Below are 24,576 nucleotides of genomic sequence, written 5' to 3'. Positions count from 1 at the left end.
TCTGATTATACAAATTAAAAATTTAGGATATATTTTCGTTGTGGATTTAAGTTAACATGTTTTCGTTGTTTACTAATTTATGTGTTTCTATTTTTTAGGAAAATGGCATCAAATAAGATTTCTGTGAATATGTCTAGACCAAAGACACTTAAAGGTGCATCTTCAAAAAACATTGGTGAACGAACTCCACCTGAGCTCATGGCTACAAATATTTCAAGTGCCTCAAATGATAAGAAGATGATTTCAAACTAGAAGAATTCAAAAGAGGTGAAATTCCCATCAAGAATCTGGTATGTGAAAGAAGGAGAGCCAAAATGTGAACATATATCTATATATTGATATACCGAATGAAAATGGAATTTTTGCGCTAATGGGAAGAGTCATAGATATGTGTTCGGTACCAGACACTGAAGTTGTTTACATACTTACAAAAGCTCCCAAGTCACATGAAAGGATTAAATATCAACTAACATATTCATTGTATGACACGAGAGAGGTATCTACAAAGTTGTGTAAACAAATCGTAAATGAGATGAAACAAAACATCGTAAGTATTGTTATTTATATTTGTATTTTTTTTCTTGAAAGTGTCTCACTATATTTTTTTAATTTTGTTTTCATTGACATATGATTTTTTGTTTGGAAGAATTTTGTTGAAGGTTGTTCAATTAGGTTGGGAGGCATTCATTTCATAGAGCATTATATCATGAAAGTTGTCAGCAGTTTTTACTCAGTGTCAGAAGAAGATATGGAAAACAAGCAAAATGTAGTAATTGATGATGCTACAAAACTACATCCAAAGGATCAAAAAAAAAAAAAGACCTCTAGTGGATAAATCTAGCAAGGGTAAACAAGTTACTTTTGAGGGCAATGAAGTTGAAACTGACAATGAAGCATATGTTGTCGTTACTGAAGATGACATTGGAACTGAGAAGAGTTGTAAAAGACCAAAAGTAACAACGCCCAAAAATAAATCTGTTGAGAATGTTATGACGAAGAAAAGTAAAGTTGAAGATTTTGAAGCAGTCATTACCAACAATCAAGAACCCAGTGAAACTTCAAAAGAAAGCAGAGAAATCATTACACCATGAGCTGATTTAGAGGATGGCATTATCAAAACAAAACAAAATGCCATTCGACAGAATTTGACAAAGAAAAACTTAATTGATGGTGGTCGTACATTTCAGCTTAATGTTAGACAAACCTATAAGGCAAGTGAAGGACAATGTCAATATCAAGTCAGAAAGCCACACCATCTGCATGTTCACAACTTGAAGACATTGATGAGGTATAATCCATATGCTCATGTGGTTAATTATGTGCTTCTTGTTGATCCAATTCAAGTTCCCAACAAAGAAGCATTTGATAAGTCAAAATGTTTTGAAGACAATTATTATGTGCTTGGGGGGAACCATTCTGTAGAAGCTCAAAGACAATTTATGGAGGAATATCCCAATAACCCACGTTTTGAAACAATGAAATGTATCATTTATCCTAGTTTATAGGATACAAAAGCAAAGTTAGTGGCATGGGATCATAATTCAGATAATGAATATAGGATGTCTATGACTTTCATCCAAAGGGTTAGATTTATTCATAGTGAATTTCAAGAAAAATGTGGTGGGGATAGGATAAATGTTACTGCAGATTTCCGAAGGGAATGTTGTATGGAAATAGGCTATCAAATTGAAGAGAAACCCAATTCAAAAGGTGGAAAACACAACCTTCCTAGTGATATATTCAGAGGTGTTGATAACATTTTCCAATTGGCATTTAGAACTGGAGATGTTTGGAACTTGATTGATGAGATTTTTAGCATGTGGGAAAACATTGGCATTAAAAACCAGAAGGTTAAAAAGTCTAAGCCATTGATATGTGGCGGCAGTAAATTAGGTCCTGACTTGAAACAGCTTCCAGAATATATGACTATCACACTTTGGAGAGCAATGCAAGGAGTGAAAGATGAAAAAATTTTCAAAACAATATTATCTCGTGTGGAGTCAGGGGAATTATCATTGGAGGAAATGTCCGAGGAATTTCAAAAGTAAGTTTGTTGAATTATTTTTATTTATTTCTAGATTATAATTTTCTTTTAAATAAAACATGTTGTTCTTGGTAGTATTTGTTATACATATCATTATATTGACTTTTTGTTACTTTATCTATGTAGTCACAAATTTTACATGAAAATTCAAGAACAAATGGTTAGATTGTTGAATGAAGATAGTTGGGATGATGTCGTACGCAACTATCCAGATTCAAGTTCTACATATACATTAAAAGCTTTTTATCTTGCATTTAAAGAGGTATCTTGATTTACGCATTCGTTTTTATTCATCTGTGTACTATTTTTAATTTATAACTTACACATATATTTGTTTATTTTATAAAAGATGAAGAAGGATGATAATGGAGTGCCAACTAGCTTCAGAACCTTTATTGAAAAAATAAAGACCGAAAGACTGAGGAAGCAACGTGTTAAGAATGTTGAACTTGATCCAACTCTTACTCATTTCATTTGGAATGGGCTAGACACTGTTCAATATCAAGTAATACAAGGCGACTGTGAAGACATTGCTAAACTCATACCTAAAAGGGAGTATGCCCTAGTTATTGCAGATATTCCCCATGGTTTCAATATTCCAAATATTGACTATGATAGTGACCCTTATACTTATCAAGCTTTTAGTAAACTGGTTGCGAGATTTGTAGAAGTCATGTCATCACCATTATGGAGATTTGTAACATTTCATTCAGACACACAATTGGCAATGATATTGTCAAGCTTCAAAGGGAAAACAAATTCAAGGATGCAGCTTACATGGTAAGAAGTTTAAAATGTATATTTGATTAATGTTGAAAAATTCATTTATGTACAAGTTGAAAAAATTGGGTTGAAGAAAGTGAATCACGTGTAGCAAAAGAGACAAAGGAACCTCAACCACCATTACATGGGATGTTTGGAAAGACATACATTGGGAGATTGGCAGACATGAAAGATCCATTAGAAGATGAAAATGAGCAAAATGAAGCAGAAAATATTGAGGAAGAAAACAATGATGAAACTTTAGAGGACGAAGAGTTTGGATTACGTGACATTGTTGATTAAATTTAAGTTATGCTTGGAAATCAAGCTCATTTTTTGTAACTGTTAAGTAGTTATACTTGCAACGTTTTGACTTTGACATTTTATGAGAAGAATATACACTCAATTAAGGTTGTTATGCGTTCAATATTTGTAATATGTGATTTTCACATTAATTTTTAAGTTAACCATTATTTTTTGAAAAAAAGTGATTATTATTATTTTTTTGACATGAAATTCATAAAAAAAAAAACTATTATTTAACTATTTTTAGTTAAAATTTTCGTATAAAAATTGTGATTTTCGCATGTCAATTGTAGTAAAAAATTATCAAAACGTGTAGTTTTTAAAATATATTTATGTTAAAAATGGTTATTTTTATGTCAATTGTTAGAAAATATTGTTTTTTAGAAACAATTATTTCTTGTGGATTGAAAAATTAATTAACAATGTATAAATATGTAAAATATCGAAAATTCAAAATATCAACCTTCTTCTTTAAATATGCGAAACAATAAAAACCTCACTACAAAAAAAATAAAATTAAAATAAAAACAAGAAAATATGAAGAAAAAGACCACTTCAAAAATTATTAAGTTTACAAAATAATTATTTACATTTCATACATTAAAAAAAAAAAAAAAAAAAACAAAACAAAAAAAACAAAAACAAAAACCTTTTTAAAAAATGGTCTGGTGCAGAATTACCACATTTTTAAATCAGCATAAAAAACACTACCATTATAAAACACAATGTACATAAAAAAAATTATAGTGCCAAAAACTAAGCTTTAAAAAACACGTGTGTTCTGCATAACCCCTTTTCGAAATCGGGTCACTTTTTTGCTATCTCTACAAAACGGGTAACAGTATGGGTTCCCGTTTCAAAGTTTACATTGTTATTCATCTTTGAAGCAAATTGAGTATGATTTCCCTGAGGTTGATTGTGGCTTCTGTTCATCCTTGAAGCAAATTGAGCCTGATTTACCTGGTGATCTGCTTTATGCCTTTGCTGACGATTGTCATATTGTTCATTGTTCTTTGCTGTATCAAGATAGATTTTCGTGGAAGTTGACGGCTTCTGTGATTGAGATGCTTCTTCAGTATATCCAAGACCTGTCTTTATCAGAAGAGAATGCTGCACTTTGATAATTACATTTAAGGTTTCTGATCCTTTAGCAAATCTAAGATTGAGAGATTTTGTTTTCTCAAGATCCTTTCTTAGACCCACAATTTCACATTCTTTTCTTCTAAACAGATTTTAAGTTTAGAGATTTGTTCATCAAGGTCATCTTCTTCTAAAGAATCCCAAAAATTATCATCGTCATAAGCCATTAGAAGTCTATAGTCATTACTATTTTCATCTTCATCACTATTTGATAAACCATCACTATCTTCATGAGTATAGTAACTCTTTTACTTACATTTTGTTTTCTATTCCATTTTGCAGATTCCTTCCCTTTATCATATTTATCTTTATGAGGACATTTGGCAACATAATGACCGACTCTACCACAGGCAAAACATTTGAAAGGTAGTTTACCTCTAAATCTTTCGGAACCCGTTGAAGCTTCTTGACAAAGTTTACTTCATCTTCTTCTTCTGAAATATATCCTCATTCATTGAGTTTTTCCTTTCCTTTTACTGAAGCTTTAAATGTGTCTTCTCTCATATCTGATGGGCCTCCTTTTCTCATCTCAAAGGTAGTTAATATTTCGTGAAGTTGTGTCATAGTAATAGTCTGTAGATCTTGTTTTTCTTCTATGGCAGATACTTTTGATTCAAATTTAGCAGACAAGGATTTTAAAACTTTCTCAACTAAGGTAACTTCCTTTATTTCTTCACCCAGATTCTTCATACAATTAACAACCTCATCTATACGTAAGAAGTAACTAACTATACTTTCATCATTGTACATCTTAAGAGTTTCATATTGAATTCTGAGAGTTTGCAGTTTAGCATGTTTTACCTGAGAGTCTCCTTCGTAGCTTAGAATGATTTTGTCCCATATTTCTTTGGTTGATTTGAGCTGCATAACTTTGACAAACTCTGATTGCGACAGACTTCCCAATAATGTATTGACAGCCCTGGCATTGGTTTCATATTGATTTTTAGCTACCATATCTATAGGAATTGTTGATGGAAATGTATATCCTCCTTCCACGATTTCCCAGACATCTGTTCCAAGTGATTGTAGATAGGTTGTGGTTCTTATCTTCCAATAAACAAAGTTTCTCCCATCAAAGATTGGTGGTCTGATGGATCCCACGCTTTCTTGATTACTCATGATGATGGATCTCCCTTCAAGCGATCAAGCTTCTTCTGAAGGACCTGCTCTAATACCAATTGTTGGAAATAATACTGGGGGGGGGGATGAATCAATATTATGAGATCAATAATTTAATTTCCCAAACAGATTTGTATATGCTACTTCAGCTAAGTGAACTAGTGTGTATACATGACTATACTTAAAGCAACTAGCGTATATGCAGAGAACTTTTGATTTACCCAATTTATCATGCATTGAACTTTAACCAGTATATCCGAGATTTATTAGACAGTGCAGTAAAAGCATAATAAAGAATCACACATAAGCAATAGACATGAACACCAAGATATAAGGTGGAAACCCAATGTGGGTGAAAACCACCTGTCGCTGTCGTCTCTGTCTTCTTTTAATAATAAGAAAATTTGTTTACAATTTTGTACTGGTGCAAACTTATACCAGTACGCAGGCTTCTACCTGCAGAAGGTTACAACTTTCTCTCGTTCTCCAGCTTCTACTGGAAGGGAGCTACAACTCCCTAACTTTTGTACTAGCCGACATGTTTACTAGTATGTAGGTTGTGACCTACATAAGGCTACGACCTTCTTTCTTCCTCCTTGGACCACGTTTCATAAATTTTCAGACTGGATCCATCAACAACATTATAAATGCAATTCAATCATCAAATACATCTGAATCAACCAATCACTGAAACTCAAACATCACTTTCTGAATCACCCATAACTGAATCAATCAATCACTTTGATAGTCAATCTGATCAATCAGAATACTGTCACCAGAATACAGTCACCAGAACCCAGAATTCTGCAACAGCAAACAGAGACAACTAAAACATACTTTATGAGGTATACGCTACTTCCATGTGTTGAACTTGTGTGTATACGCACTTTTATCAAAGCCAACCAATGTACACATCTGCAAATATTAATTCATAATTTTGCAGCTATTCCAGACTTAAGTTATACCCAAATCATAATATTTATAGAACAACACATGCGTCAGTATTCAGATCTAGACTATACATGATCAAACCACATAATGATAATTCATTTCAGGCCTTAAGATCCAGATCCATCATTAGATCTTATCCTTCACCAACCGTTGAGGTTCCTCCTTGGTTCAAATCAAGCACAGTACCATAAGCCAATAACCTGCATACTAGATCTCACACTTCATCAGATATTCAATACTTGCACACCTGGCCTAATGATCTTCTCCTCCTTTTATAGTTTTAGGCCTTTCTCAATACCATGGACCAAAACCACTTAGGACCAAATACCTAGGGTCAATACCTCGGACCAGATACCTTGGACCAATAACATCGATCAAAATACCTTGGACCAAAAACTTAGTTTTCCAAGATATACGCACTTTTCCTTCTGTGAAAGTGCGTGTATACGTATATGCTACTTGTGTTCAGTGAACCTGCGAGTATACGCACCTTGGTCAAGGTGAACTTGCGTATACCTTTCTTTCTTCATTCTTTGTAGTTTGATCTGTAATTCTTTGTTGTTAACCTGTTGTACTGTGATCTTTCATCTGAGTGAGTTTCCATCAAGGACAATACCTGTATCATAATGCTAACAAAATGTGCATATTCCAGTCATTTATATAATTAATTAATCCAGGTACAAAATTCATATATTGTGGATTGCATTTATGTAATTGATAATAAAAGCATTCAACATAAATAGAATCACAAATGCTTATTTGTGTTCAAGTGAATGTCCTCATTGGGTAGCGACTCACTGCCAAATTGTATGAATCAACAGTTAATTTTTCCTCTAAGTAAGGCCATGATACCCTAGACTAAAGAACGCCTATGGGTCTTTAATCTTCCTTTCTTAGCCCAACGCACAATGCCCCCAAAACGTATATTGGCTAGGAAGATAATATCAAACCAAACAAGATAACTACTCCAATGATTACATTGTCCCCGAAATAGTTTATATTTTCTTCTCCACATCTCAACGCACACTAGGAGAGGAATCCCCTTCTATGTAATGTAGTGCCTCAAAAATTTCCCTTTCCCTCCAGTTTTCCAACACAGGCAAGAAAAAAATGGTCTCCTATTTGTTCTATGGCAATTCTTAGAGTGGAATACCCTTGGCTTAATACATGGCACAACAATAGGGTGTTAGATTTACAACTTTCTCTAGTTAATTTTGAAAACTAGCCATGGTTTGCCCTGATAGCCATCTTGGTTATCCTTACATAAGATCAACAATTTCGCATTTCACCATAGGCTCACACTAGCCTTTCATCATGTAATTCTATTATATGTTTTGTAATGATAGCAATGGTAACTTCATACATAGATTCCAATAACCAGGGCCCAAAATAAGCACATAGACAAAATCACCTTGGATGGAAGATCATGGAAGATAATGGAAGGGTTGTCTGAGGAAAATGCACAAAATATACTTTCTTTGCATGGACAACAAGTGTCTTTCAAAAAGTTTCATCAATTTAGATTAAGCACTAGGTAAGGGGAGGGGCGATCATGGGCTCGCGCAAAGGACAAGGTTAGGGTTTCTTGAGATTTCCTGCGGTTCGAAGGGGTTTTCAGATTACAACGGCGGTTCGTAGGGCATAGGTTCGACAGCTACGCGACGGTCACCTGCAGCGGTCACGGTCCTGCTACAACAGCTGCTGCTTCTCCGTTGGAATCCTCGCCTGTCCCTTTCGGTCTCCGACAGTTTAAACAGTTATGGATGACTGGGAGCATGAAGCGGTGGATTATTCGGCGGATCCCTCGCCGGAAAATATTATCTTTGGGATTCCTCATTTTACCTCTCACTCTCAGCCCTCCCATTCCGCATCCTCTTCTGTCCCGGCGCACCAACCTATTTCGGCTCCCGTTCCATCCTCTGCAGCAGATTATCCCCCTGTTTCTCCGCCGTTTGAAGTTCCTCCGCTCTCACCAGGGTCTCTGCAATTTCTGGCCTCCCATACTCCCCCATCGCCCGCATTCGACCCTTTGGCGTCCATTCCCGTGGTGCAACACATTCATCAGAGACAAACTCCGGTGGCTCATCCATCTGTCTCAGGCATTCGACCATCCGGATGGTTTGAGACACCTGCGGTTTCCTCTCCCCCCGCAAACCCTAGTCCCCGGGAAGGTATCACTAACCCTCTGGTGGATCATCCGTCGGCCCCCCGCACAGGAATAAAGAAGGTAAAGTGTGTCAGATCGAAGACAAGGGATATATCGATTAAATTCGACGAAGCAAAGCCTCTTGGAGACTATATGGACATCGCGAACACCGTGTTGGTTGGGCACGTCAGAGGCAGATCTTACTCGAAGCAGAGGCTTGATCTATGGGTCAAGGAGATCTGGGGAGGTGTACTATTCGATCTTCCAGAGGTACATGTCCTCCCCAGAGGATGGTTCTCATTAAAATTCTCCAAAGTCTGTCAAACAAATCTAGTCTTGGGTCGATATTGGCATATCGAAATGGCCCCGGTCCTTCTCAAACGCTGGAATCCCCTCTTCGATCCAGAGCGCGAGCAGCTCGGTGCCGGTCCAATCTGGGTGAGACTCCCAGGGTTACCAATTCCATTCTGGGACGAGGAAGTTTTCATTAGGGTTGGCAATGCCCTGGGGACATATTTGGACTATGATCGCACCTATGTGGAATCCGGGAATCGAACACTTGCTCGGGTCTTGGTTCATCTGGACACTCGCGAGGGGCTTGAGGAACAGATTACGCTTCAATGGGGCAGGTGTATTCGTGTTCAGTTGCTGGATTATGAAGGAGTTCCCTTCCGTTGCAGGCGATGCCATAAGGTGGGACACCTCGCGAAGGACTGTCCTCTCAATAAGAAAGCTACCGATTCAGTGAAAGGCTCTCCGGCATCTACCAGGATGGCTTCCCCCATCATCTCGCGTCCTCCTTCTGCTGGAACGGCCCCCTCGGTCTCTGCCCCTGTGGACGATGTGGGGCTCCGGAGATCCTCGCCACCAAAAACTAGGGCTCGTTCGGCGGCAGAAGCGGGTATGAATTCTGTTTCATTTATCCCTTCTTTGCATTCGTCTATTGATGATAATCATACATCTGGTCCATCTGCACACATCTCTATGATTCCATGCACTTTATCATCTCCGCTTACCTGCACTGAATCTATAATTTCTACATCTCCTGTGCCTATCTCCCCTTCATGCCCATCTTCCCCTCCTCACCCTTATTTCCTCCGGTCTCGGAATACTCCAAAAGAGTCGGCTGTAGGTCACTCGGGTCTGGGCATTGTCATTCCTGAGGGGGCATCTTTGAACACCAGAGGGAGAAAATCCCACCTTTCTAAAGCCATCAAACAAGCTGGGGCAGAGGTAGTCTCTGGCCGGCAAGCGACCATTGACGGGGTTCTTAGAGCAGGACACACCCCGAGAGGTGTTCCCCCATGAAGTGTCTATCATTTAACTGCAGAGGACTGGCTAGTTCCTCCAAAAAACTAGCCATGAAGAGGCTCATCGATACTGAGCCTATCGACATTATCATGCTACAAGAAACCCTCTGCTCTGCAGAACAAATTGTTCGTGTCATGCAAGCCATGGTTCCAGGATGGAGTTTTTATGCAAATGATGCTGTGGGACGATCTGGGGGACTAGCCATTGGACTAAACCCTCGCTCCATTAAACCTATTTCTTCCTGGGGAGGAGCAGGGTTCATTGGTTTGGACTTCTTCTCGGCTGACCTCGGCATGGACCTCAGACTGGTCAATATATATGCTCCTTGCTCCCAGAGAGAAACATTCTGGAGGAATACTCTTCAGCTCCCCCTGCTGAATGAAGACCATGTTATTATTGGAGGAGACCTCAATTTCTCCTTGGGATTCAGGGAGTCTTGGGGCACAGAGGCACAAATTGACTCTATCACTGACTTCATGACCAACCTGCTGGAGCAATCAGATTTCTCGGATATTCCTCTGCAGCGTCTCCTTCCTACCTGGCGGAACCGACGGGTGGGGGATGCTGCACTAGCTCGCAGACTTGACAGATTTCTGTTAAAGGGCCCTCTCCTTCAGCGCCTACATCTCTACCGACAATGGGTGGGCTCGGGGGGGATATCGGATCACAATCCTATATACCTGGAGATTCAGGGTCCTTTCAAGAAGCCCAAGGCACCCTTTAAATTCAACTCCTCTTGGCTGAAGGATCAGGACTATATCCAGCTGATAAAGGACTACTGGGTCTCTCATCCTATCAATAACTCGGTTCCTCTTGCCAAAGGTTTCTGCAGGAACCTCTCAGAGATCAAACATCTGACTATAAAGTGGGCAAGGGAGAAAAGGGATCGGGAATCTGCACAGCTCACCCAAATAGAAGCGGATTTATGTTCACTCACCGATGACAGAGGGCAGGGGTTCATGTCAGCTGCTGAGAAATGTAAGCTTATTGACCTGGAGAATCAAAAAGCCAAGATTCTCAAAGAGAGAGAGGAATCCATTAGATTAAGGAGCCGAGCTTTATGGATACAAGCTGGGGATGACAACACAAAGTTTTTCCATAACTTTGCAAAATGCAGGAAGGTATCTAATACTATTTGGAAGCTCCCTACACCGGATGGAGATATCGCAGACAACTTCAACAAGCTCGCTCACCTGGGCATCACCCATTTCAGGAACCTCTACAGGAGCCCACGAGAAGAAAATTTACTTGATATTATTAATGTGGCCAACCACTTCCCGAGATTCGTGGAGGAAGATGATGTGGAATCCTTAACTGATCCGGTCACTGCGGAAGAACTGGAAGGAGTTCTGAAATGGTTCAAAAAAGACAAAAGCCCAGGCCCGGATGGATGGACCATTGAATTCTACATTACCTTCTTCGATGTTTTGGGACAGGACCTACTTCAGGTGGTTGAAGAAAGCCGGACCTCTGGATCAATATATCATGCCATCAACTCCACATTTATAGCACTCATCCCCAAATCTGACTCCCCGGCATCCTTTGATGACTACAGACCCATATCTTTATGTAACTGCCTCTATAAAATCATATCTAAGACCATTGCAAATCGTCTTAGACCTATCCTCTCCCGGTCCATTGCCCCTCAGCAATTTGCATTTCTCGATTCCAGACAGATCCATGAGGCCATTGGACTCGCTCAAGAAGCCCTCCATTCCATATGGTCGAAGAACTTAAAAGCCATCCTCCTTAAAATTGATCTGTCTAAAGCATTTGACCGTGTCAGCTGGCTCTACCTCAAAATGATCCTCATTCATCTGGGTTTCCCTCATGCTTTCATTACTTGGATCATGGCCTGCATTACTTCACCATCTTTCAGCATTCTTATCAATGGCTCGGCCACAGATTTTTTTCACTCGGAGCGGGGTCTGAGGCAGGGGTGTCCTCTATCTCCTCTCCTTTTCCTGTTGGTCATGGAAGGTCTCAGTCGCCTCATGGAAGCAGCAAAGAGGTCTGGTGATATTGGGGGACTCCGCATTTCTGACCTTTGTTATCTCACTCATCTACTCTTTGTGGATGATGTCCTTATTCTTCTTAATGGCAGTGTTCGAGACTCTCGAACTTTCTCAAGGATCCTCCTTCTTTTCTCATCTGCCACTGGTATGATGCCAAACCAGATGAAATCAACCATCACCTGTGCTCGCACATCAGTACAAGAGACACAGATTGGCTTACAATGCTTCCCATTCGCGGTCCACCCCCTGGATAGAGGTCTCAAATATTTGGGGTTTAATTTGAAACCTACTTGCCAAAGGATAGCTGACTGGGTCTGGTTGGTTGCCAAATTGGAAAAAAGACTCTCAGGATGGAGCTTCAGATATCTCTCCAGGGCTGGTAGACTGGTGCTTATAAAGTCTGTATTAGAAGCCACCCCGGTATTCTGGATGGCCTTAGCCTGGATCCCAAGGAACATCCTGGGGAGACTTCAGCAAATTTGTAATCGATATCTCTGGAATGGGAGTCAGGACAAAAGATTATTTGCTTGGATCGGATGGAAGAAGATCTCTCTGCCTAAAAAGTGGGGAGGATGGGGGCTCAAGGAACTGCCTGAATTTGCAAAAGCACTGGCTGCCAAGATGGGGTGGACGCTGCTTACTAGACAAAATCTCTGGACACAGGTAGTTTATTATAAATACATTTGGCCTCACAATATTTTGGACTGGGCCCGTTTTCCTACCTGGTCAACATTGGGATGCTCCTCGGTCTGGAAGGCCTTAATTCTATCTCTCCCTCTCATTCGGAACAACCTTGCTTGGCGCATAAATGATGGGCGGACGGGCAGAGTCGGTTTGGACCCCTGGATTAACTGTGGGGGTAGGCATATTCTTAATCCAGACCTTTTATTGCATTTACAGACCCAGGATATTCGACATTTTGCTCAAATTGCAGATCAACAGCGCACTGATATTTTTTCACAAGCCTGGAAGTCCGCACAGCAATTGAACCTCCCTATCCAATGGCATCAGGAATGGGATCGTTATACTGAGGCTTTATCTGAATCCCATATTCGAATAAAACAAGGTCCGGATGAACTTATTTGGTGCAATGCTGACCACGGTATATATGCACCAAAATTGGGATACATTGTGCTCATATCTCACAGATTGCCTGAATCGATACAGTCATGGTGGCAATCTATTTGGAAGCTCAAGGCTTCTCCCCGGTCCAAACTCTTCTTCTGGTGTGCACTCAATGGCAATGTACCCACGGGAGAACATCTCGTCCGCAGAGCAATATGTGGCCCATCATGGTGTATTTTCTGCAAAAATGCATCAGAGACACAGGAACATATTTTCCTTCTATGCCCTGTCATAATCAACCTGTGGATCAACATATGTAACCTACTGGGTATTGCTGCAAATTGGAAAGGGAATGATATAAGGAGCGCGTGGGATTCTTGGTCGCTCTGCCATTCGGGAACCAAATTACAAAACCTGCCACCCGTGGCTACTTGGTATATTTGGCTTGCCCGGAATCGGGCTATATTTGAGGATCGATTAATATCATGGAGCAGGGTAGAAGCCTCCATTATTGCAGCATATCATGAGCTCCCAGACCCTCCTCCCCCGCGACTGAGAACCATTCAACCAATGCCCACCTTTGATAGAACCATCCCGTGGGCTTTTTTCGACGGAGCAGCAAATCTGGATGGGTGTGGTGGGGGTTTTGTACTGCACCTAAATGACCACCATCGATACCTTGCCAAAATGGGCTTTGGCAATGGATCAAATAATTTCGCGGAACTCTCTGCTGTCCACGGTCTTCTACATTTTGCATTATCACATCAGCATACCAGCATCAATATATTTGGGGACTCTTTGGTGGTTATTAACTGGATCAACAATATCACACAATGTCATACACACACACTCAATAACTTGTTACATGATACACTCATCCTCAAAGCAGCATTTAACCATTGCTCATGTTTGCATATTTACAGAGAGCATAACAGCGAGGCTGACAAATTATCCAAAGAGGCCACGACTCTTCCCCGAGGCGAGTGGATAATAGTGGAGCAGAATGGTGCAGAGGAGTATCAGTTTTATCACAGGCCATTCATAGAACAAAGAGAACAAAGGGACAACAGTCCCATCAGCTGATAGGCAATGGCGATTTTGTTTATATTTGATAATAGAAATACAGAGAACATGGATAATATGTATATAAACAGAATCCTCTTTTGGATATTATGCACAGACAGATGAATGTAAACAGAACAGTTTGGTCGATACCTACAGAACAACACTATGAAAAGTTGATTTTTGTATGAACATGCAAGTAATGCCTCGGCATCTGCTATATGTAATTTTCAAACATTAATGAAAGTTACTGATTTTTCCAGTGGAAAAAAAAAAAAATTTAGATTAAGCACTAAATCGATAGGTTAGGGAGAACAACTTAGGAATTTGGTGATCCGAACTTAAACATGAACGCAACAAATGACAGGTATAATCATAAATACAAAGGTGCAGTAGAAAAACACTTCATTTCATTAATAGAAAAATATTGAACTATTCTTACAAACAAAATGGAAATAAGATAGCTCGGGCGATGGTAGCTTATCTCTGAGAAGAGATGTGGCAGCTACATACCTCTGAAATGTGTTACAATGAGGTTCAAGGACCTATTTATTATTGAAAAACATGAGAAAACCCTAAACAACCAAAACCATAACCCTAGGAGATCTAACACCAAGAGTTTGTGGGCCCTGTTGGGGTTACTTGGGCAGTCAACTTCCAGGGGTCGTAACTTGGTCATATTATCTCCTTTTGGTGTGTACGATACCTTGTTGGAAAGGTCTCTCCGAGTACTACAGGTTTCGCCTACAACGGACCTTGAAAAAACACTGTTTAGGGGGTCAAAATTGCTCTGGAAGTTCACGACCCGAAAAACTGCTAAAAATAGTAAATGTTGAAATAGACAAGGAAACATATGAAACTAACTTGAGGGATACATGAAATGAAATTTCCAGTGAAGCCACCATAGGTGTACCCGACCTATAGTCACAAAGATACGAGCGATTAAAACAGATAAAAAATAGTGTGCAACAGAAAATGAAAAAACATGAAAAATTTGCACACGAGAGAGAAGGTCTTGCCTATGGGCAGAAGAATGTGTCACAACCACCCAACACACACGCTTACCTCTTCCGTGATTACCATTTTTCAACAAACCTCGGAGGCATCTTGCAAGTGTGTGTTGTTCTGCACCAAGTTTCTTAGCGAGTATGAGGAAGGACTGAAGTTTGTTACCTTCAACACGACTCGCCAAGTAAGATTGTTCCAACCATTCAGCGAATGGATCATAAAATTCATGACGGACATTTTGAAAGATTCATGATCTTTGAGAAGATGGATTCCTGATTCGAGAGAGGGGATCACGATGGGAATCTGATACGGATAGATAGATCTGGTCATTCTCGTCAGTCATGTCAAGAAAGTGAGGGCCTGCCATAGCCATCAGTGTAGGCCGAGGTGCCTCACTTGCTTGACAGAGATCTAAAAATTACACAGTGAAAATCATAGTGTGTGAAGCGACTGTCATTGGATGTAATGTTGGGAAAAGGATAAACTGCATGACAACCACCCAAGGTAGAAGAAAAACCATACCAGTCGATTAAGATGATAGATTCCCAGTTTGACACGAACAAAGAAATTTTTTGAACAATCGTGTGAACACTCTGAATGCGGGAACCAAATTCGCTTTCCGCTAAACATGATAGAACACCCGCCTGCAACTGGTGAAAAAGTGTGTAGGCATCATGGTAATCACAGAAATGTGGAAAGGATGCCAGCACTGTGAATGTGTGAAACCAGTTGGGGTGTGGTGAAATGAGAGTAACTTGATTCGCACAATAGGTTGTGTGCTCGTCATCACACAGGGATATTGCTGATGTGATGAGTGGGCAGATTTGACGTGCGAAATTTGCAAAAAGACCAAGGAGCTGATTACGAGAGAGAACATATGATAAGTATGATTCCAGATAAAGATATTCTTTGAGATGATCAACTTCATTGTCCCATGATTGAATGAGGGATGGACACTCCCAACCCGAATTAGATGTAAGAGAGGTGCATGAAGATGGACATGTTGTAATGGACTCGTGGATTCAATCATTAGCGAAAATCTGAAATTTTGAATATCACACCGAGAATAGTAAATATTCTTTACACGGGGATCCACGTCGAGTGCAACCAATGCAGATATACAGATTGTGCGTGAGAAACGAGATCTCATTTGGTTGGGCGGGCTTACCAGAGTCACGAGGTCAGGATGACAACCATCTCTGTCACAGGCTTCATCAAAATTTTCAGCAAGCTGAGTTGACGATCTGTCTTCATGCAACGCACAAGATGATGACGAGTGGGAAGAGTCCTGTGTGTTGAGACTATTTTCATCGTGGAAAACCTCATTGCCTTGTGTTGATCAAGGAGATAACTCATGGGATGAAGAAGTAAGAGAACGTGGAATATCTCCGACACATGTTGATGCATTGTGAATGATAGGAGACACAGGCAAGTGAGGTGTAAAGGAAGCTTCGATATGGATGTCTGCTTTGACTGGTGCGCATTCCATATCTGAGTTAGAGTATACACGAGATGACAGTAGATCATATGATGTGCTTGGGCATTCATCACAACATACGGAAGCGTGGGAGTGATGATAGCCCAAGACTGGAGGTTATTCGAAAGAATTGATTGTGCATGATGTTTCACCAAGATTCGCGGATCGAGAATCGATAAAGAGTGGAGGCTCAATGTTTTGAGATGAATTGATTATGTCTTCACCATCCTGCTCCTCCGTTTGTATGATGAGACTTCCTTGCACATGACTGCAACTTGAGCCAGTAGCCCGAGAATCAAGAGAGTGCATGCAACTAGCTTGTGAAGCAGATCACTCAAGCGAGTCATGGTGCAAGGAGTCATGGCTTGTAGATGATGGAGGATGGCAGAGATGCAGATTAGACTCAAGACTTGGGTTATGAACTGTGATGTCCTCTTGCAGAATGGACGGATGAGTTTTTGCCATAGGCTTTCTGAACCATTCTGGAATTGCCTCCATTGGGGCGGGAGATAGCCGAGCAGATTGGTTGGGAATATGTTGTGCATATTTCTCATCTTTGTAATCGCTGCGAGGGGGTACCCGCTGCACAAATTTCTTAGATTTGCAGTTGCTGCGAGGGGGCACCCTCTTCAAGACATGAGGTGGCTCGTGATCTGCAAGAGTCGAGGAAGAAGGAAAATCAGGAGGTTCACTGTTTCGGGAGACATGAACCAAGCGTTTCAGATCTTGCCTCATGAAGTTAAGGTCCACAAATTGTTCAGGAATTTCGTGACATAGGTGAAGGAAGCGGGTAGCAAAGTCCTCAACTGATTCTCCAGGCTTCATTCTTAAATGAGAGATTCTTTCATAAACATCTTGGTGGTCACACTCATCAAAGGCTTGATGGACCTCCTTGAGGAAAGTGAGAAGGGAATGGACAGAAGCAGGGGGCAGGGTATGACACCACTGATTAGCACGACCTTCAAGGGTGAGGAAGAAGAGTATGCAAACAAGCTCATCACTATCAATTTCATGAGATTCACAGAAATGAAGAAAATCAGAAATGTGCTCGGTTACAGACGTTCTGTCCTCACAGTCAAACTTTAACAAGGACAAGTGATTGAGAAGCTCATTGGGGATTGATAACTGATTAAGGGAGAAATGAGAGAAACATCTTGGGAGCATGAATTGTGTATTATTCATTGGGTAAGAGATTCAACCCAGATGTATGGGCTCAACTTGTCATCTGGCCCTCCTTCTAGTGCCAAAATGTTGATGGTGCTAAACCCACTAACATGCAGGGGACCACCCCGGTATGAAATCCCAACTAGACCTCACACCGTTTGGTGTGGGAGTCCCATCCGGTACGATGGCCTGGTTGCCACTATCTTAAATATTTTCCTCAACTCTTGCTTTTCAACATAAGAGAGTGGTCGGCATTGTCTTACGAGAAGTGAGGTTCGTGTGCCTGATGATTGTAAGTGTCTCTTGTGTCTATGGTTCTTTCACTGTAGAGGGAGAGGGTGGGAGTGAGTCCCAGGTAAGTTAGGAGAATTCCCAACTCTGTTAGGAACACATAACACAACAGGACGTGCACAAATTTTGTCGGAACAATCCACACGGGTGCGGCAGTCACAACACACAACAGAAGATAACACATAAAACACTCAGTGGATTAGTCCCCGCGATTACAACGGTTGCTATAGAAATTTTTATGTGAATGGTTGTCTGATCTTTTGGAGAGTAGTCTACATGGGCAAGACAACGTTAACAACATATAAAACAAATTTTCATTAACATATATGTATTACAACAAGTGAATTAGTTCAAGTCTTAAACACAGGTTAAAGCAACATGCATTACAAGTGTTCAAGATTAGTCTTACAACAATTACAATACATGTGTGAAAACGTGTTGGCCTGTTAGCAGGATTTTGAATTAAGCTAAAGTTCCAAGACACATCATTACACCATACATCACTAACCCCGCGTGCGGGGTGTTGGAGCCACTACTTACTCCTCAAAGAAAATATTACAGACTCTCAAGGCTATGCGGGAGGAGCTAAGGTGAAAAGTCCTTTGCATGTACAAATGAGGGGGTATTTATAGCCAAGGGTGAAACTGATCCTTGTGGCTATTCAACTACCCTCATGATTATTTGTCCTTCGTGACTTTTCAACTTTACATGACTCTAATACAACAAGTGGGTCTCTTGGACTTCCATGTTACATTACATTGATTGACCGTATTGCCACAGTAGAGATGTGGACGACATGACTCGACATGACAGTGCTGGTACATTCATGATGCTACTGGTGTGCATGTCAAGTTGCAGTGCTGCTGGGTGATGGATGTCCTCATGGCATGTCACAGCTTCACCTTTGCATGGCAACATGCGCGGAGTCTTCGATGGTCGTTGGGTTCGCTTGATGTTTCATTCACACGTTGCTCCTTGCTTGTATGTTGGAAGACTTGACAGGTTCGTCTATTCGCAAAAAGTGCATGTTTGTCCGTCCGTCCATCCGTGAACATATTTTGCATGTTTTCTCATCTGTCCATCCGCGAACACATATTTGCATGATTGTTTGTTCACGAGCACATCTCTTTGTATGCATTGTTTGTTCTTTCATTGGCGAACCTATCCTTCTGCATGTGCTCACTTCGTTCATCCCATCCATCGTCGTGTCATGTTTGTTTGTGTGCATGTATCTACAGTCACTCATGATGAGATGACATCAAATCTAAAAAAATCCTAGTCTACCATGATACATGATCGTTTCGAATGCAAGTGACCGGGAGAGGAGACAAGGTTGTGAGCTGGGATGGAGGCTTTGGGCACTGCTGATGAAAACTGCGCAAGAGTCACTGGGTGATGAAGATGGGAAATCCAGATCGACAGTGACTATCCACGGGATCTGGCTCAGCTGGAGGACAAAACTGCACAATTTTTGAGAGGAACGGTCCGGGTTGCGGAAACGCTGGGAAGGAAAGATCTGCACAATTCCGGAACAAGCAAGCAGGGGGAGCTTGGCAGCAAAAACTGCATTATTCCTGAGGGGAACTGGCAGTCCATTTCCGGGAGCTTGGCAGCAAAAACTGCACAATTCCTTGAGGGAACTGGCAATAAGTTGCTGGAGCTAGGCAACAAAACTATGCAATTCCTGAGGGGGACTGGCAGTGTAAGCAACAAGCGCGACACTTTGTTATAGACATATTTGGGCACTGCAACCCCAATCACATATGTCGATAAACCAAGGGCTCTTAAACCCCTAAAAGTGTTGTTCCACACCCTAAATGATCAAGGTCAACTGTTTACATCATTTCCCAGAAGTTCTCCCTGAAAAACCACTCAAAACTAGTCAAAACTAGACCATACAGACTGCTCAGTGCTAAGGGTGCGATGCATACTGGCTGTTACACTAGCTAGGTGCAATGCATACTAAAAGAGCCTTCTGTAGGGTGCGATGGGCGAGAGTAGACATATGGCAGAGACAGTTTGCTAAGTGGAAACCCAGATAATCTTCTAGAAACTTCTCATGTGACACTTTCCTCTCTGAATTCGCCCAGGGATGAGTAAGAGATCATGAAATCTCCAAGTGGAACCAAGAACTACAGTGGAATGACACTAATAAAAAACCCATAAACTGACTCACGCCTCTACAAATATCTATAAATGGATCCCTCATCCTAGAGATCCAAAGGCTAGAATTTTTTAATTTGTAAGGAAGTGTTGTTGAGTTCTCTTTGAGACATTGCATTGTTGGGTGATATTGCTTTTCATGAGGTGAAGAGGGCTTTCATGCTAGGAGGATGATGCTGGATCAGACAACTAGGTTGTAATCCTCTCTTCTACTTCTACAATCAATAAAGTTATCTGAGTTTTCCTCCATATACTTGTGTACTTGTAAATCTTGTAATGGTGAATGCAATTGTATGGTTAATGTACTTTTGATTCTGCATTGTTTATGGTATTATAGATCTCTATGCTTTGATGGTTTTTTGTTGCTTTGTCTCTACAGGTGTTCTTTAAAGCAGGACAAGTGAGAAAGGAGTGGCAAGCTCTATCAAAGGAGAGAGGAAACAAGCAAGGAGCCAAGCGAAAGATTGAGGTTGGTGCTCTTTGCTTCTCTCTTATCTATCATCCATAAAGGAAAACACAAGTTACTTTGAATTGTTTGTTTCTAAGATAGCTACCCGTCTTAGTGAGACTAGCAGATCAAATAGACACTAGTTTTCCTGTAAACAAAATGGTGACTCCACTGGGGAGCGAATAGTTTGTTTGTTTGTTATTGTTGTTTGCTTTATAAACTACAGACGAAGCCTGAAGTTAAGCCAACTAACCTTCAAACTGCACTTGCTATGCAAGTGCAAAGTAGATCAACATTGCTTCAGTCAATCTCCGGGTTGGTTTATGAACTGAACATCTGACTTGCAAACATCCTAAGTGCCCTGGTGGTAGCTCATTAACCTCATAAGATCATACCCCTATACTTTGTTGTTACTGTCCATCATAAGCTCAGCCTAAATCACTAAACTTAGCTGCAAATTGTAAGTGAAAACCAAGCTCAGTTTCATTCCCTGGTCCATTGCACTATCTCTAACTAGCAGTTTGGATGCATCGCACCTCCCATGTGTTGCAGGTGAGATGCATCCCTGTTTCCCTTAAGGACAGGTGCGATGATTGAATGAGATTGTTTCCCTCTCTGGAATTTGGTTTTTTCTTCATTGTTTTCAGCTCTATTCAGTATTTTTGCTGCATATGATCAGTATATCATTGTTGAAGAGCCTTCTTCCTTTACATTATTCAGCCTCCATTGATCAGGAATTGTGAATGTTTTTTTATGTATTTTTCATCATTTACAGTCCTCCTTTGTCAAGAGTAGCTTAATCGAACTGTCGTCTTTTGATTCAAAAGTGTCGTGACTGTCGTTTTGAGTGAAGAAAAAGGGTGTCGTAAAGTCTTCCTATTTTAGATAGTTGATTGTACTTTTGTCATTGTATTTGATTTGAATTATCAATATTTGAAGTGTCGAAAGCAGTTTTCCATTCGAAATTGAAAGTGTCATTTTAGTTTTCCTTTCGTTTTGAAAAGAAATTGTTGAAGTGTCGTTTTGAAGAAAAAAGTTTAGATCTGTACTTACTTTTCTTTTTGGCATTCTCACATTAAGGAAACAGAAAAACAAATACATGCATGTGCATTTGCATTTAGACTGCATGCGGAAAATGATTTAGGAAAAGTGCATTTAGTGTGTGCTCTCTGCTCTCTGTTGAAAGAATCATACTCTTATTTCCTTAGTAGCTAGGATTTTCATTGCTAAAAGAAAACAATCGATTGTTTATCATTTTAGATTGCATATTTAGGAATTTTACATCTACATCATGCGGTGAACCTTGAAAGGCAAACTTCTTAAAAAGATCAACTCTAAAATAAACCTCAATGAACATAAAAACGCTTTGGAACCTAACACACAACATCTAGAAGTCTAGGCTAGAGACGTATTTCGACATCGTAAAGCCTGGTACTATCGTTTTCATCGAAGGTTGGGTGATTCCTCCTCTTTGATATGACAAGTGCCAGTATGGACTTGTTCTCCTCGTACAGTCGAGTATATATTGGGAGACCACAATAGGCTGATATCCTTTATCCTTAGGAAGTCGTGTCTACCGCCCTATCGATCGCAATGCACTGAACACAGCATTCGAGAATATTGACTATCGTACGTAAAGTCCTTGGTAATTTCTCTATAATTTACCACCAAGGTATATATTGCAGTTTTGCGATTGGTTTGGTAATCCCTCTGTTTAGATTTCCAGAGTAGTCACTTTCGTTCCTTTTCGACTCCTTAAAAGAAAAGGTCCATCTGATCACTTGTCACTTCAGGCTCATTAAAAATCGAAGGCGACTAGATTCACCTTTAGCTTTTTCTCGACTCTTAAAAATTGAAAAAGCAAGTTGTGTCAAAGCATCATAAAATTCATTTAATTCGGAATAACATTTTCCCCTGTTTAATTTTGAGTTCATCAAGTAATCTGCAATTGTGGAAGAAAGTCAATCAAAACCCTTTCGTTCGTGGAGGCTAGCGAGTCAACCGTCTTTAACTCCGGAAATGAAAGCATTCTAGGCGAAACGGTCTCGTTTAACTGAGTCCACCTCTCCTGGTTTATTTGAAACTTGTGTTTCAACATCATCAGAGACTACAGTTACTCCAATCATTTCTGGTACATCTACCTTTACTGAAGAAGTTCCGCGGTTACAAGAGGACATTAGAACTGATCCTAGTGTAATGGTAGATGCCTCAATACCTGAAATAGCTCCATCTAGAGCCGATCCAGAAACTGAAGTTCACTCACCTGAACATCTGGGAGTTGAGTTCCAGAATTTAGAAGGTGTCACCCCTCCAATATCTATCGCTGCAGAAATTATACCTTCTTCGGCCCCAGAAATATTTTACGGACCTGACGGTCTACCTCTTCCACCTGGACTGATTGCTATAGAAGAAGTTGTAGAGGATCTTCCATCCAGTACTCCATTGTGTTTTGGAATTGGGATCCACTTATATCCTTCTATTCCTGAAGTTAGTTCTTTCAATCAACCTTCATCGCAAGTTCCAGTTGAATTGCTAGGAAATCTTTTGGATAGACTAAATATGTCTAAACAACCATCAACATCTAGGACTGTGTCATCTGATACAGCAGCAGCAGAGCCTCCTGCTGCTACTCCGACAATGTTTGCTGGTATACCATCTGTCCCAACTAGTTCTCAACCGCTAGATGGAGTCCACCCAGGGACTGTTTCGACAGCATGGTCTGTTCCTATTTGTTCATCCAGAATCTTGTCTGGAATTTCTTATGTTGAAGCTCAGCAAATTGATCCTGCATATCAGTTTCAATTTGGGCAGCCCAGTCTTCAAAGACCCATCTATCCTTTGAGCACTGGATTGCCACCATACGGGGGGCAGTATGCTTTTTCATTGTTCCCTCTTGGAGAACAACCGTATGAGAGCTCACAACAAAATTTAGGTCAAACTGGAATTACATCGGGCGGTTGGATACCAATACTGCCTCAACAACCAAGGGTTGTATATTCAATGCAACCAACACACCCTGTGTCGAATATCACCACTACGCCTGCTATTGTGACTGTGTCGCAAGTACAAGCACAACCTATTGTATGTCAACCTCAAATTTCTCAAGTTGCAGTACAATAGCCTCTTGTCTCTACGACTCTGCCACAATCTCAGATTAGTGTTTCCTTAACCAGAACGACTCAGGCTCAAATAGGTGTTATGACTCCACATCTTGGTCAATCATCCAGTATTGGGAAACAGCAAATGGTTCAACAACCATGGCTGGTGCAATATCTACAACCCCAATTCCAGCAAGTTTACCGAGGACCTGAGCAACAAGGCGCTTTAGGTAATGGACAACCGCATTTTCAAAGCGGTTATCAACAACCATACTATAATGGTTATGCCCATCAACCTTATCAAAGTTACCAGCATCAGATACATTATGTTGGTATGCAAAGACCCACTGCTCAGGCGATCCCATCTTATCCTGGGTATGCTTTGCCAAACCTGAATCAACAGTTGCCCTTCGTAGCAACTCTGGAATTACCAGATTTGAACCGATTAATGAATGATCCAATTGCTTACGCCCCTTGGTGGCCAGTGATTCCTCATAAACTTCCTTCATATATTCCTAAATTCAATGGAAATCTGGGTGAAGATCTGTCGAATCATGTAATGACTTTTCATTTGTGGTGTTCATCCAACACCCTCAATGATGATTCGATTAGGCTTCGCCTTTTTCGGCGAAGGCTAACTGGTCCGGCTGCAAAATGGTACATCGAATTGCCTAGAGCTTCATTTGATAACTTCAGCGCCCTTGCCACTACCTTTTTAACCCACTTTCAGTTACCCATAAGGTACAAAACGGGAACATAACTCCTTACTAACTTTAAACAGACAACAACCACTCATATATCTGATCATATTCATGAGTGGCGATGTCGTTGTTGAATGGTAAAGATGTATGTTCCTGATCAGCTTCTAGCTGAGTGGTTTATTAAGTCGTTATTACCTTCTATTATGGAATATGTGGCGAAAGGAGGAGTTATCACTGAAGAGCAAGTCATTGCTCGTGCACAATATTTGGACTTGATCTATACTCAGTCTGGCACGCTCTACGAC

General features: G+C 40.6%; 1 protein-coding gene across 1 annotated transcript; it reads left to right on the top strand.

The window, feature by feature from the left end:
* The first annotated feature begins 9,829 nt into the window (after window positions 1–9,829).
* On the top strand, window positions 9,830–13,942 carry LOC149211130 (uncharacterized). The gene is made up of 2 exons (XM_089399193.1): window positions 9,830–11,136; window positions 11,659–13,942. Exons 1-2 carry the CDS (start codon window positions 9,830–9,832, stop codon window positions 13,940–13,942), a joined length of 3,591 nt encoding a protein of 1,196 aa, XP_089255319.1.
* The last annotated feature ends 10,634 nt before the right edge of the window (window positions 13,943–24,576 follow it).

Source organism: Pinus tabuliformis, chromosome 1_2, assembly GCF_031772625.1.
Source record: "Pinus tabuliformis cultivar Carrire ecotype Pingquan chromosome 1_2, CPIR1, whole genome shotgun sequence".
NCBI lineage: Eukaryota > Viridiplantae > Streptophyta > Pinopsida > Pinales > Pinaceae > Pinus > Pinus tabuliformis.
This window is presented reverse-complemented; position numbering and strand designations above follow the sequence as displayed.